Below are 15,072 nucleotides of genomic sequence, written 5' to 3' on the forward strand. Positions count from 1 at the left end.
AACAGTGTTGTTTAACCATGGTTTGTTTGGCCATCCCACCCCAGGCGCTTAACCAAGCCACAAGGGCACGAGGGAAGGGCATCTGGGAAGCAAACCAAACTTTGGAGAAACAAGCCAGGTGGTTGGTTAAGCTACAGTTTAAAAGAAACCACAGCTTAGCATTATGTGCAGAAGCAGACAGTTTGGAAGAGGTTCCCTGAACGAATGTGCTGGAGTTGCAAGGTGTTTTAAAAAGCGCAGCCTGCATTGTAATCAAGAAAGAGTGACTATTACAACATGCCTCTCAGCTTCAGCCCATTTCCAACACTCCTTTGCCCGTTCTTTTGCATAAATTGAAGCGAGAGCTTAGAATCAGACACAACGGTCACCTGCTGTTACGATGGTTGCTAATTTTACTATGTCCAGTTCTTTAACCCAGAGGGTAGTTGTTTGGACATACCAGCCCTATGTGCATGGCCTTGGTCTTTATAACATCTGTAAGATTATAATGATAAACATTTTTAAAGATGCACAGTATTAACAAAGAAAGGTCGTTGTCCCTCCTAGCGCCAGAGAGCAAGCAGGCATCCTTCAGCCAAACAAACCAAGGCCGCTCATCCTGTGGAAAAGGACTGAAAATACTTGTCCGTGTTTCAGTTTTAGATAAATGCTGAATGAATGAATATTGTTCACCTAGAAAATGGAAGCTTCTGTTCATGGAGGCTTTGGGGGGATGTTTTTGGAGTGAGTCTTATAAATGAGTTAAGCTCGTTTCCATGAATGGGACCATGGAAGAACCCTTGCTTGTATGTTTCACTGGTATATTTCACCACCTGTCTTGCTGTGCTGCCTGGGATACAAGGAAGGGCAGCTGGGTGGGTGGGCTAGTAGCTGTTATACAGAGGCTTCGCCATCCTAAGTTGAACTGCCGCAAATTGTGTGAAGGGCCAGTGCTTTTACAAAGTGACACATCCCTTCAAAGAGGATTGCTCTGTCAGTGGCTATTGGCTATGACAGCTCAGCTGAGCCTCCGTGTTCAGAGGCTGTGTGCTACTGAATACCAGAAGCAGGGTGGGCTGTTCCCCTCGTGGCCTGCCTGTGAGTTTCCCGAAAGCACCTCATGGCCACTATTGGGTGCTAGTAAACCAGCTGCTGGGCTCAAGAGCAGCAGGGTGTGTTTCTTCAGGGTGCTGCTTCAGCGGGAGCCACAACAGTCCAGCAAATTTGGAGGGGTTCCACTTTACTGGGACTGCCCCAGAGTCCATTGCCAGGTTTTGGATGGATCGTCAAAGCTAACGTGGATCTTAGATCTGGCTAAAGGAGTGCATTTGGGTGGCCAGCAGCCATAACGTTGTGGCCATGGCAGTTAAGCCCCTTTGGAACAGATCCACGACCTCCTGCCTCTCTCCACCGCCTGACACGGATGCAAAGAAACACATTTCCCCTCTTTAGGACCTTGTCAATGCAGCTGCTTTTCTTTACTCCAGGCCTGGGGGAACCTGTGGCCTTCCAAAGGACGTTGGGCTCCGGTTCCCATCAGCCAGGATGGCCAAGGGTCAGGGATTGTGGGAGTTTTAGCCCAACAACATCTAGAGGGCCACAGGCTCACTTGCCTTACTCTGTAGCCTCATCTTAGTCGGCCAGTCGGGTAGCTTCCCTTGGGCCCACAGTGAGGCATACGTTGGTGGTCGCTAAGGAACCGCCATTCATTTTCCCCCAGGCCCTATTTTTGCAGCAGCAGCAGCAGGAATATGTGTCAGTTGAAGTCTTGATAGTTGCTGGGCAAAGCCTGGAACTAATGCCCCATCCATCCTAGATGGGCTGGGCATGCAAACAGCTGGTCTGGGCGTTCTCTTTTGGTTGCAGTGAGAGCAGGAAGCCACAAAGGGGCAGTGTTGCCTCTCTTAGCTGCAGTTCATGAACTGTTGCTATTGGCATTTGATGGCAGGAAGAGCTAAACCAGTCTTTTGGCTGTGGGACCTCAGCAATTCAAACCATCTGACATTCCAGAGGAGAGGACAACTTTTGGTTTTGAAGCCAGGCATAGTTGAATGTCATCACCTGCCTACAAGTCAGTTTGCAAGCACTTCTGAGTGACTGATGGAGCTTGCAGATGATAAGCTCCCCCATGGGGAAGCCAAAGAACACTGGCCTGGACCCAGGACCCCAGCTGGCCACCAGGGAGTCTTCTAAAAGAGGACAGGGCTATCTGTGGCCCTCAAGATGTTGGCGGTCGGCCCCAGTCAGCATGGCCAATGAGTTGGGGATTACGGGAACTATAGTACAACATCTGGAAGGCCACAGGTTTCCCAGCCCGTTCTAGAGTTTCATTGTTTTTAATGTGTCTCTAAGAGCTGCATAACAAGCAGAAATCAGCTGGTGTGTTGCATTTTTCATTCCTGCACCTCCATGATGGGGAAAAGTATAAGTATTTAACTGATTCATTTGTGCTGTTGGTTGATTGCATTTTTTTTCTGGAAGGTACCCTCTCCTACCCTTTTAGCCTCACAACACCCCTGTGAGATAGGCTAGACTGAGAGAGTGAGCGTGAGTGATCTGAATGGTTGGCTTAGGATTTGAACCCAGGCATCCGGTATCCTAACTGGACACTAACCGCTGCTTAGCAAACCTGCAAAGTTACCTTCCAGAGCTGCATCTAGTGTTTGTTGCCCTGATACACTGATGGTATAAAACATGGAGCCTCTCTAAAAGGCAAATAAAAAGCAGCATACCTGAATATGTGCCGGCAGCTTTTTAAAGACAGGCTAGCAAACAGACTGTGCCCAGAAGTTAATAGCCCACATACTTAAAAAAAAAAAAAAATTCCCCACATAACAATGTAGTCACTTGTGACCTAAATTGATCTTTCATAAGGCTTCCAGCTCTGGCTTCCTGACAGCATGTCTTGCTTGCCACTGGTGCCCAGACGAAGTGGCTACTTCCCATGCCTTTTTTTAAAAAAAGTCCCTTTTGCAACCTCTGCACAGTAGGAGGGCAGTGGCCAGAGAGCACCTTTGAGCTTACACAGGAGCGAAGGGAAATGCAAGCCCCCAGGAGTTTTTGTCCCTAATTTGGGAGGGATAGAAATTTGGACACATACTTGAAGTCCACTGGCTTTACCAGCAAGGCTGCTGGCCTTCAAGCCCATTTCTTCCAAAATGTGCCCGATGGCTCAATGAATGTAGGGCAGGCCAGAGTGTAGGGAGCAAACAGAGAGATGAGCAGGCAAGGTTTGGAATGACCAGCCAGGAAGCAGGGCACATGTTAAGTCCGGATTCAAAGGCCTGTGTGGGGCACAGATGGCATACACATTTGGGGGAAAGGGCTGGATCATTCCAAGCCGGTACAGTCGGGTATGGCTGCTGTGGAAGATGACACCTGCTGCCTCTTCTTCAAAAGTGCTGTATGATTTCTGTTGGTCTGGGGACCCAAAGGGCACCGCCTGCCTCCTGCTCTGGCTGGGTACAAGCTGGGTCAGCCTTCCAAACGTTCCAGGTGTGTCACCTGTCCTCGCCCACAACCTTGCTCCCGTGTGCTTGATGTAGCATTCATTGGAGGAGAAGATGGGAGGGCTCTTTCGGAGGCACCGTTTTTATGGGGAAGGCGAAGCGCTGGAGCTCATCCTCTTGGCGATCTCCAAGTCCGACTTGGCCACCAGAAACCGCACCTGCTTTCCCCCTGACCGGATGAGGTCGACAGCGCTGTTGGGAAAGGAGAAAGGGGTGAGGGATGGGGAAACCCATCAGAAGAAGTGGCTGAGAGCCATCTTGAGCTGCTTGGCACATGCATCTCCCTCATTCCCTTCAATGAAGGGCAGCTGAATGGCTGAAGGTCGCCACTGAAAAGTAGCTCAGCCGAGGGTGACCTGCAATGTGGTGGATGTGCTTCTGTGGACCGGCCCCTGGACTCGTAACCCGGCAGCTTATGTACTGTAGTGCTAGCGTGGCCAATGTGTATTTTGAGCTGCAAGCCAAGGACGGGCAGAAGCTGAAGCCAGGCAACCCCACCTGATATCTGGCAGGGCGGCATCTGTGCTGCGATTCCCAGCGTGACCAAAGTGAAGAATGGAGCTTCCTGAAAAATCTGTTTTCTCTCTTAAAAAAACCACATGTTTACAAAACAAGCTCTCTTTTGAAAAGAAGGACTCGTGCCTTAAAGCTTGTGGGGGACTGCTGTTGAAATCTCACAAGCCAGAAGGAAGGCTGAAATAAAATGATTGGGAGTGGGAAAGCGAGGCCTGGCATAACTATTTGCCTGCCTAAGCAAGGTGCACTCTCATCGCCCATCAGCTGACTGCGCACATTTCTTTGGGAAGGGGAAGAGGTTCCATTGAAACAGCTGTTAAAATGAAGGGAAAAACCTCCTTTTTAGCAGCAGTTTCAATGAAAACTCTTCCCTCCCTGCAAAGCAAGGTTAACTCCCACCCCATCAGAAACCAGGTTCCCCACCCCACCACCCCCTGTCTGAACAGGGCTTTCAGCTGCCCCTCCCTAAGTAAGGTGCATCCTCATCAACCATCAGCTGTTAGGTGGGTGAGGAGTGAGGCTGCCTGGCTGCCTGCATGGTGCTTTGAAGCCCTGCCAAATCACCTGACATCATTGTGATTGACACCTGTCAAATTTGGCCCACAAAGCCAATCCTGATAAGGATCTGGTCTGTGGAGCCAAAAAGTCCACACACTTACCCCCACTCCAGTATATAGGTTGCATAATTCAGCTTGGCATAATGCAGAATTTGGATTTTTGGAGGGTTGAATGCACACAATCCCAGTAGCAGGGAATGGTCTAGAGTCAGAAGCGTTACAGGCGCTTTGAATGGGAGGGGACTGAAAATGAGCAAACTGACACCTGGCTGTGGAAGGTGCAGGGCAAAGTCCTTACGACACTAAAGCCGTTCAACTGGCAGTGCTTGCCCCAGGCCCCAAGCTTCCCGGCTGCCACTCCGAAGCCTGTAGCCCAAGCAGTGCTTTGCTTTCTCTACCTCTGGTAATCGGAGCCAATGAGGCTGGTGCCATTGACAGCGAGGATGCGGTCCCCGATGGCGAGCCGGCCATCAGCTGCTGCAGGGCTGTCGTGGATCAGAGTCCGAATGTATATCCCGGAGGAATTCAAGGGGGTGTGCTGTCAGGTAGAAGGAACCAAAGCAGGAGTCAGCAGTGGGGCCGGAATGGGATTTTAGGAGGCGTAGGGTGTGCGATGGGTGTATTTCATCACCCTACTTGTTTAATCTATATGCAGAACATATCATATGGAAAGTGGGATTGGATGAAGGAGGTGTGAAAATTGGAGGGAGAAATATCAATAATTTAAGATATGCAGATGATACCATACTCTTAGCAGAAACCAGTAATGATTTGAAAAGAATGCTGATGAAAGTTAAAGAGGAAAGCACAAAAGCAGGACTACACCTGAACATCAAAAAGACTAAAGTAATGACAACAGAAGATTTATGTCACTTTAAAGTTGACAAGGAGGATATTGAACTTAACAAGGATTATCAATACCTCGGCACAGTCATTAACCAAAATAGAGACAATAGTCAAGAAATCAGAAGAAGGCTAGGAGTGGGGAGGGCAGCTGTGAGAGAACTAGAAAAGGTCCTCAAATGCAAAGATGTATCACTGAACACCAAAGTCAGGATCATTCAGACCATGATATTCCCGATCTCTATGTATGGATGTGAAAGTTGGACAGTGCAAAAAGCAGGTAAGAGAAAAATCAACTCATTTGAAATGTGGTGCTGGAGGAGAGCTTTGCACATACCATGGACCGTGAAAAAGACAAATAATTGGGTGCCACTGGCAAGCAACAAATAGTTTTGAAGAGGTGCAAACATGGATTGTTGCTCTTGCAGGGGGTGAGAAATTACACCCCGTTAGACTAGCATCATCTGCATGAGCCTGCTTGCTCTACCTGCATGTTTATAAATAAGTGTTTCACACAATGATTGCAAATCTCCAGTGCACTCTCCTCACAGGCCAACTGGGCTGCCTGTGGAGCATCCATCCAGCTGTCAAAGGTCTCAAGAACCCTTCTGCATGCAAAGCATCTGTTGTTCCGCTGAGTTATGCTCCCCTCGCCCTCCTCCTCCCACGACCATTCGCAGAGGACCCTGGAAACCTGTAGGTATATCTGATTTCTAGGTGGCACAAAAGCTACTCTTAAGAGGCACTATGAGGAGTGGATGGGGGGGATTCGTATGCTGCCAGGTCTCTGACAGCGTTCCTTATCGGCTTTCTTTGGGAACAGGCAAAACTGACTTGAAGCAGGGAGGTTAAAGGCCCCGTCGCTTACCATGCCGTCGATCAGTCCCATTCCCAAGCCAATGGGGCCCTTTTCTAGCTCCACCACAAAGACGTAGCAGAAATCATCCGTGGCTGAGCTGCGGCTTGAAGAAGCAGGAGTTGGAAAGTCACAGGGCGTTGGCGAAGAGCCTGGGGTCAAATGGAAGAAGGCCTCGTGAGCCTGTGTGTTCCTGCAAGTGACACCTTCTAGTGGAGATCGCTTATTTTCTCCTTCTAATAACCAGCTAAGAGGCCAATAAAAGGCTTCCTAAAGGGCCTCTGTGCAGTATCACCCTGGAATGTTGCGAGCTGAGAATTGCAAACTGAGCCTGCTCCAGACAGACAATCTAGTGAGCGTGCAATTGCAATCTGAATGTAAAAATGTGCTTGAAAAAGAAGGCCCCCAATGGGAGGATTCCCTGGGAAGGGAGGATATTGGAGGAGGACCACCTGCTTGTCACAGAAGCCTCACAACAGCAGGGGTGTTGCCTAAGCAGTGTGCCTCAATTTCCTCTTCTTTCCACTCCCCCTGCCTTGCTCTTGGGGTCGAAAGAGGTTGGCCCCAGCACCTACACCTGCCCAGGCCTGCCCAACATTTACCTGGGAAGTGGAATATACATAAGTGACATTCCCAAATCTACCTGCCTGGATGGGCACAAATGGTCACACAATTAACTTGCGCACATAGGGATCAGCCTGGCAGTATGGCAAACCTTGTATTCTCACACTGGGATGAACTGCTACGTTCATGCAGGACGCAATGAACTCTGTCAGCCCACAAAGTACCTTCAGAAGCCACTGAGCCCAGCCCAGTGTCCAGGCTGGAGTCATGCTGCTCCAGATGGACTTGGCAAGTGCTGCACCCGTCTGCTTCCACCCAGTGACTATATGTATCTTGTTTTCCTTACACTCCTAGCCACAAGTGGGGACCAATCTCCATTCATGTCATTATTTAAGGGGAAAACAACATTATGTAGCTGCATGCTGTGTATTAAGCAAATGTCTAGTTTGGACATGACCTTCACAGCCTCACCTAGACTTCAGCGACCCTCTTTTTCTGCTCAGAGAGCCACGCTGTATGGCCACTCTAGCCTTTTCCCTCTCTCTTTGGCAGTGCCATCTTGTCAAAGATGGTGCTGCAGCAGAACCATCAACCATGTCAGCTTGGGAAATGCACCAGGCAGGAGCTGAGAATTCCTTTGAGCATATTCAAGCCGCTTATAGTTTGGGACTAACCCCAGGAGTTGCCTTCTTACCTTCGGGGGTTGTGGTTTTGGTGCCATTGAATCCGTTCCTCCGTGGATCTGCCATGGCTTTTCCGGGGGTGGCTTCTGGGGTCAGTTCGAGACCTGTTGGGTCAAAGGTCAGAGGTGTGTTCGGTGGGGTCAGCAAGCAAGAGGGATCCGCTGGTACCACAACAGGCTTGGTGCCGTTCTTCTCTTGCAATTCCTGCAAGTGAAGCTGCTGGAGCGTCTCATGGAGTTGCAGCTCACAAGCATCGTAATTCTGGGCAGAGCTGTTGGTGCCTTCAACTGGAGAGAGCCCCACGTCTATCCTTGGTTCTACACAACTCACTGGTGGCCTGCGGTTCAGCCAGCCGTAGGCGCTTGCGGTTGTTGGCAGTGCTGACGTAGTCTCGGAGTCCACCTGGGGGCTGGTTTGGCAGCCGATCGCTTCTGTCTTTAAAAGGGAGACATAGCAAAAGGGCCAAGTTACTCTCTCACTTCCTTCAGAGCAGGGACGGAACTGGCAGCCCACGGGCCAGGTCAGGCCCACAGAGCCTTCTAATCCAGTCCCAGTGCATCTCCTCCGCGACCCCACCCTTGCAATAGGGGTGGCCAACTCCTCTCTCCTGCTCGTGGTGTGATCATGCTTGGAACTGTCCAGATGTGTACCAGGTCTTTCTGAGACAAAGAACCTGACAGGTGCCCAACCCAAAACAAGATGTTCCCCCAGAGGTCTTGAGAGGGCAGGCACCGGCTTTCACCATGGGGGTCAGAAGGAGTGCTCCGGGCTGCAGAAGGAAGAGTGCTCGCACGTAGCCTTCAAGGTATCCTCCGTCCCTCTTCATGGGAAGAAGAGGGAAAATATATGTCTGAGCAATGGAGGCTGGTCCACTGGGCACAGCCCTTCTAAGGAGAATGTCAAACAATTTTTTTAAGCCCCCTCCAAATCTCAAAGCTACACACTCTTTCCTATTCCATATGCATGTTATGCTTCTACTTGAACTCAGAGAAGTTCTGCAAATATTTCTCTCAATCTACTGTTCTCTATGGTCAATCAGGTCCCTGCAGCACTTTGCCAAAAGTATAGCAAAGAGGTCCCTCCCTTGTGTCTTGAGGCAGAAAAAACATGTGAAAACTGAGAAATGGGGCTGCCAGCTTTCTAGCCAGTCTGGGAAGGCTCTTACTCCATCTGTTGTTATGAGGACTAACTGGGAGTCTCAGTATAGACCTAGTAAGGCTGTCTTGAAGGACAGTCTGAGCATGCTCAGAGCTGTTTTCTTAAAGGCCACACCTCAAAGCACATTCTTTTTAACTAGCCAGGAGAAGGGTGCGGTTGCTAGTTTGGACAGCTTGGTTTTCTAAAATTATTATTTCTTGACAGAGGTAGACAGAGTGTATATTTCTATAATATCTGTTTTTTACTTAATTGTTTCCATTTATTTTGTGAATGGGAAAAGAGAACTGAGAGGAGAAATGGTGGGTGGCTTCTGTATGTGTTGCAACTTTCAACACTTGTGTGTTAGAAATGTAACATTTGTGTGTGTCTAGGTCTGAAAGAAGTATGGAGGTTTTGCATTTATTTTTTTAGGTTTAAAAATGCTGTGTGTGTGTGTGTGTGTTTTGGCTACTATGAAAACAGGATGTTGGACTAGATGCGTATTTGGTCTCTTCAGCTTTGGTGATTATAAGCTGTACTGTTTATTCCTGCTGTGGAATCACCCACACACTGAGGTTTCTCATTGCTGAGGCAGATGCACCCTGTGCACACTCATGCCATTTATTTCTTTTTTAAAAAGAAATTTAATAATAAACATCAAGACAAACGTAAGAACAAGTCTCAACTAATACAAATAAATTAAGTTATAATGAGGGTATCAGGAAAAAAGTCTAGAGCAAATCAGGGGTGTAGTCGTCCAGGGTCTCAGGGGTCTCAGACTCTTTACTTTTTTGGGAGCAGGGTCCCAATGTCTCCAGTGTCCTACAAGCCAATCAGCATGAAATGTTAGCCACTGAGAAGAGTCTTCTAACTTGCTTCCTTGTCCTTTCCTGGTGATTGGAGCCAATCAGAGTGAAAGGAGGTGAGTCAGCCACTGAGAAGACTCTTTTCAGTAGCAAACACTCTCCCCTTTCATGCTGCTTGGCTCCTATGGACATCCGTTGTTGTGGGGGAAGGCATGAAAAAGGATCTCATTCTCAACCCACCAGCAAAAAAAAGGGGGGAGGTGGGATGTAGCTGTGACCATCATGAAAGGATCCTGCACTTCTGAATTTGCGACTACATTACTGGAGCAAATGTACATTTGTAAGTCACTCAACTAAGAAACATTCTACAAAAGTAGAACCTTATTTGCCCTGGGCTCCTGCTGGGGGGAAGGGCGGGATATAAATCAAATAAATAATAATAATAATAAATAAGTCTCTGTGTGTATGTGGGGGCTTTCTACCTTCAATAGAAACATTAATGAATGAAAACAAGGAAAACCAGGTAACCTCAAATTGTCCTGGTTTTGGATGGCCTCATGCCAAATATACCAGTGGTTCCCAACCTTTATGAGTATGGGACCCCCTGTGAGCTCAAAAAGTTTTGTGACACCATGCTAATTGTGATTTTAGTCTCTGTTAATTGAAAAAATGGTGCAATTCCCACAAACTATCTTGGGCTAATCTAGCATGGGATGTGGAGGGACACAGCAGTGTCAACTGCTACAAAATAAACCAGTAACAGCAGAGTGGGCTGGCAGGACTCAGAAAATGAAAAGCGTGCATTCGTCAGTAAAGTCCTTGCTAATGAGATTGGTTTGTAGCGAGCAGCTGGGAGTTACACAGTCTGGTGTGGAAAGCAAAGGGGCAGCTGGGGACCAGAGCTTGAGATGTGAGCTGTTCCTGAAAGTTCGTTTAAGGTGGCTGGCTTCGCAATATATACAATGTATGAGTTTTCAAATATATTTCACTCCCTCTAATAGTGGATACAGGTGGTGACTTGGCCAAAAGAAACAAGAGCATGCTTGGGAACCCCCAAGTCTTGCAGATGTACACAAAAGCCTAAGAGCATCAAAACCCTCCCAGACAGCCCAGTGAGGACTGAAGATGCATAGTGGCTCTGGAATGCCGGATAGTCTGTTTGGGGGTGGGGAGAAGCAGAAAATCAGCGAGGACTGGGGAACAGAATAGAGTGTCTTGGAAGAGGGCATGGCTGGCTGGCTGTCACCCTGAACAGGAGCACTGCACACAGCCACATTTTCTCATCTGCCACAATAAAAAAAAGGTAGTGTTTAAAGTGCCACAAGTCTCTTTGTTGCAACTACAGATCCTAGGATGACAAGAGTATCACCTTTGGGGGTTCAGCGTTAGGCGAATCGCTGGGGTGGGGGCTTCTGCTGTGCAAGCTCCACAGGAAATGGCGAATGTAGAGAAGGTGCTGATAAACATTGTCGTCCAGGTGCTCTGCTTCCAAGTCCACCTTGAACCCTCCACTAGGCAGCATGATGGGAGGGTGGCTGTCAAACGACTCCAGGACATCCTCTGTGGCAGGGGACAAGAGGACGTTGGTTTCAGCCTTCACTGGTTTTGTGACTCGCATCAAAGGAAGCAGCCAACAGGCTTGCTCCCGGAAGGCTCTTACAACGGCTGCTCATTTGGGGGGTTTTGTACCAAATTTCCATAAAGATCTATCTATATATAAAATCCTATTCAATCATGCTCTGACAAAGAAATGTAAAGTGGAGTAGAGCTATGCAGGTTAAGGGAGAAGGCTGTGGCATTGCGTGTGTGAAGGGCACTCGCCCTCTATGCAGACCACTGGAGTTGGCGGGGTACAGGTCCCCACCCCCATCCCCTTCAGTGAACTTTTTCACTTTCTCCTTTATGACAGAATGGCTGCCAATCACTCAGCCACAGGGGGCCTTGTCTCTCTCCCCTCATCCAACAAGGATATGCAAAGCCCCATCTTAGAATGTCCAGCTTTCCATTGAAATACTAATAATAGTATGCAAGTCTCTAGTGCTTTTGCTTGCAGAGATAAAAGGAGAAGTACACAGAAGGCATTTCTCCCCAATTGCTCACCAAGAATTAATACAGTTAAATCATCTCCCCCCGCTCCCAGGACCACAAAATATCTGGCAACAGACTCCCATGAAGGGGATGCAGACCCCTGGGAAGAGGGAGCTGCTGACATGCACAATGATGCATTGCCCCCTTGCTGGCCCCTCTCCAGCAAACAGGCGCTCCTATGGTTTGGGGCGTCTTTCAGCTACGTGAGGAGTCTGGAAGAGCTTTTGAGTGCCAGTCGCACATCTGTAAGGCTGATTCAGTCATGCAGTCTGGACCATAACCTGAGATGACACCATTAGAGGGGTGCTTGTGGTGGCGGAAGCATGCGTGAGTCCCAGGCTTCCGTTATACAACCCCGACAGACAAAATTATAATGTGCCCCAGAATCCTCTATGAGCTTCATTGGTCCACACCGTGTCTGTGAAGCAGAAACAGCAGCTATGAACTGCAGGCACAGTGTGTTGAATATTCACATTGATTTTTAATTGTACCTCTATTCTTTCCTATATTGCATTATATATGGAATTCAAATCACAAGAAACACAACACAAGAAATAAAAGAATTAAAAACCGTGCTGCAGACCCCTCCATGATTCTTTTCTGCCTGTTGTCACAATTGTCTGTGAAGACCCTCAGCGATTGTCAAGTGGTCGGGGGGGGACATTTGGGAACCCTGCTTGATGATGTTTCAAGGGATGCTGCTGCACACTCTCAACATTTGCATGGGCTGGGCTGCCCAGTGCCAGCAGGACAAAAAGGAGAAGCCTCTTTCTCCAGATCCCAGGGCAATTGGTTTGACAGCGATTAGGCTGTCTACTTTGCGTTCTGTGGCTCCGCCTGGGGATTTGACGCAAAATCATTCCTAAAAGGTTGATTTAAAAGGTTGCCTTTGCTGGTGGGAAATGCATTTTCCGTAGTGATACTTCAGCAGCCTTCTGTTTGTGCCCTTCTGGCTGCCTGAATGCTCCATGGGGAACAATTGCCATTCCTGCTCTGAGACAGTCGATGCAGAAGACTGTGGCTGGTATAGTTCCCCTGCTATGGAATTTGGGCGGGACTTCATGCATCACACGCCTCATGCTTTCAGTGTGCCCTTAAATGCCTCACATTAATCAACATGTGTGATGGGGGAATAATTTAGCACAGCGGTTGACAAACTTTTTCCCCACGTGGACACAGCTGAGGGCCTCGGCAGACCACTGAAAGATTTCTCTGCCTGTTGTAACATTTGTAACACACGGCAGTCGATACCTTTAGTAGCATGAGTACGGCTTCTTTTATTTCTTATGTTGCTTTATATATTACAGTTTGAATTTCACAGAAGCGTGACCTTCACAAACACACCACAGGCCACCTGGATGAAGCGCGCGGGCCACCTTTTGGGAACCACTGATCTAACAGACTGGTCAGTGAGACCCTGTCTACAACTTAACTTTCACCTACAGAATATGAAAATGCAGCTGGGACCTGCAACAGAATGGCGCCATGTGTGCTCCTGTTCAGGGGTCCAGCCAGGCTGCCATTCCCTTTTCCAGAACATTCCATATAATCCCCCCTTGCAACAGTCAGCCAGCATTCTGTGGACACTGAGCATGCTTAGCTTTCACTGGGCTGTTCTGGGTTCCCTCTCGTCATGGGTCTCTCTTTTGTGAAGTTTTACTGTTTTTCGGCAAACGTTGGGTTTTCCCCCAAGCCTGCTGACACCTCCCTCATATCTGTGGAGGGCGCCTTTTCTGCTACGTAATAATCCAGACTCAAAGATGGCTGTTAGCATACAGTAGGATAAGTTCATCAGATAAGAACTTATCCTGAGTCAGACCTGAGTGGTCCATCTAGCTCAGTGTCTGATTCTGCAGGGTTCCAGCCGGGGGCTGAACATGGGACCTTCTGCATTGCAAAGAACTTGCTCCGCCGTTGATCTATGGCCTTCCCCCACCCCCGAGTTTGTATCTTTCATTGGTCCATTCACTTGATATTAAAATCTACACATCTTTAAGTTAAACAGAACTCTTGAGAAAATCTTCCACATCTACACCAAGAGAAAGTAATCCAAAAGAGGCTATCAGTTTAAACCAGCCTTTGCCAACTTGGTGGCCTCCTGACGTTTTAGACTACAGCTCCCATCAGCCCTAGTCAGCAGAGAATGCCTTAAACCAGCATCCTTCAAGCTTGGTTCCATCGTCCTTAGCCAGCTTAGTCAGTGGTCAGGGATGATGGGAGTTGCAGTCCAACAACATCTGGGACCCAAGGTTGAAGAATCGTGCCTAAAGCCATTCTGAGGGCCACACAGTGGGAAGACCAGGATCAGACCTCCCTCTTTCTTCATTAAATCTGCAAGGAGACCTCACTCTCTTTCTCCCTAGGCAAATCCTGCCCCCAGTAAGTGACACCTGTATGTAGCAACTTCATGGGGCACTTCACTGGCATGATGGAATACAGGAGAGTAATAAATACACCTCTCTCTTTTCCATGCCCCTAATCTGAACCCCCCACCAAAAATAATCATGTCTGCATTCACCTTTTTCTTAAAAATGTAGGTGACCTGATCATATATCTCCAGCCACCCGGTTTCACCCATCACATGCAGCAAATGCCTCTGTGTTCCCAAGATGAAAATGAGGGCACTCAGTGGCAATGGAGGGCACTCCCTCCTCCTGAATGCTTTGGGGCAATGAGTATTTTGCTGCACAAGCCCTCGGGGTCCCTTAGCTGGTGGGTTTGGAAAAGCAAGGAAATGGAACCCCAAATAAGGATGGAAGAGGAATTTGTTTGATCCACTCTTCACAGTAGGGCAGACTGATCCCAAACTGACAGTCCCCCACCCCACTCCCACACCGAGCTGAGCAGTTTTGGTGCACAAGGAGCGCACACAAAAATAACTTATTTGACAGTCAAAGTGTGTGTAAAGTCCATATTTTGGGACTTTACATTTGGGAACGTGTGTTGAAAAACATTGAAAAATACGTATTTTGGGGAAATGCGTACAAAAAATAAGGCATACAATAATGCTTACCGTTTAAATGCCACCTTTTGACTGCCAGTGGGAATCAAACGGGCTTGAGAAGCCCATCTGCCTAGCCATAGCCACAACCGACATTTCCCCAAGATTCTAGAGAAAATCTGTCCCAGGCCAACCCAGCCATGCTCAGTCTTGAGCCTTACCTGTCCTGAAGGCGGCCAGACTATCCTCCTTGCTGGGCTGCCAGACTGGTACACACCCCACATCAGACGAGGCTTGGTACTGGGTGAGGATGTGGTGCAGTTGGGCAGGATTCAGGGCGGGGAATTCCGCTCTCAGCACAGGCCACGTCATCTGAGCAAGCCAAGAAAGGAGTGGGTGAAGCGTGGCTGTGGGCTGCTCTATACGACCGCCAACCAGGTGGCCATTCAGCAGGCACCACAATGGCATGCACATGGAAACCAGGTTTCAGCCAACACTGCAGCTCAGATTAATTGGCAGTGTGCCACATGCTCGCTTTGTTGGCCATGAAAAAGCTTCGCATGGGCTCAAATTATAATATGGGCTAGAGGGGT

The 15,072-nt window shown here is 48.5% G+C and overlaps 1 protein-coding gene across 10 annotated transcripts in view; it reads right to left on the reverse strand.

Moving 5' to 3' along the window:
- Positions 1-2,716: 2,716 nt before the first annotated feature.
- The window catches only part of RADIL (Rap associating with DIL domain), a 60,120-nt gene continuing 47,764 nt past the window's right edge, over positions 2,717-15,072 (reverse strand). For all 10 annotated transcript variants that reach the window (XM_061599659.1, XM_061599655.1, XM_061599657.1 and 7 more), the window contains 6 exons: positions 14,701-14,851; positions 10,820-11,010; positions 7,519-7,942; positions 6,273-6,412; positions 4,960-5,099; positions 2,717-3,680 (listed from right to left, as the gene is read on the reverse strand). In XM_061599659.1, the coding sequence (XP_061455643.1) occupies positions 3,572-3,680; positions 4,960-5,099; positions 6,273-6,412; positions 7,519-7,942; positions 10,820-11,010; positions 14,701-14,851 (1,155 nt within the window). In that variant the 3' untranslated portion in view covers positions 2,717-3,571. The remainder of the gene's footprint in view (positions 3,681-4,959; positions 5,100-6,272; positions 6,413-7,518; positions 7,943-10,819; positions 11,011-14,700; positions 14,852-15,072) is intronic.

Source organism: Rhineura floridana, chromosome 17 (genome assembly GCF_030035675.1).
Source record: "Rhineura floridana isolate rRhiFlo1 chromosome 17, rRhiFlo1.hap2, whole genome shotgun sequence".
Taxonomy (NCBI): Eukaryota; Metazoa; Chordata; class Lepidosauria; order Squamata; family Rhineuridae; genus Rhineura; species Rhineura floridana.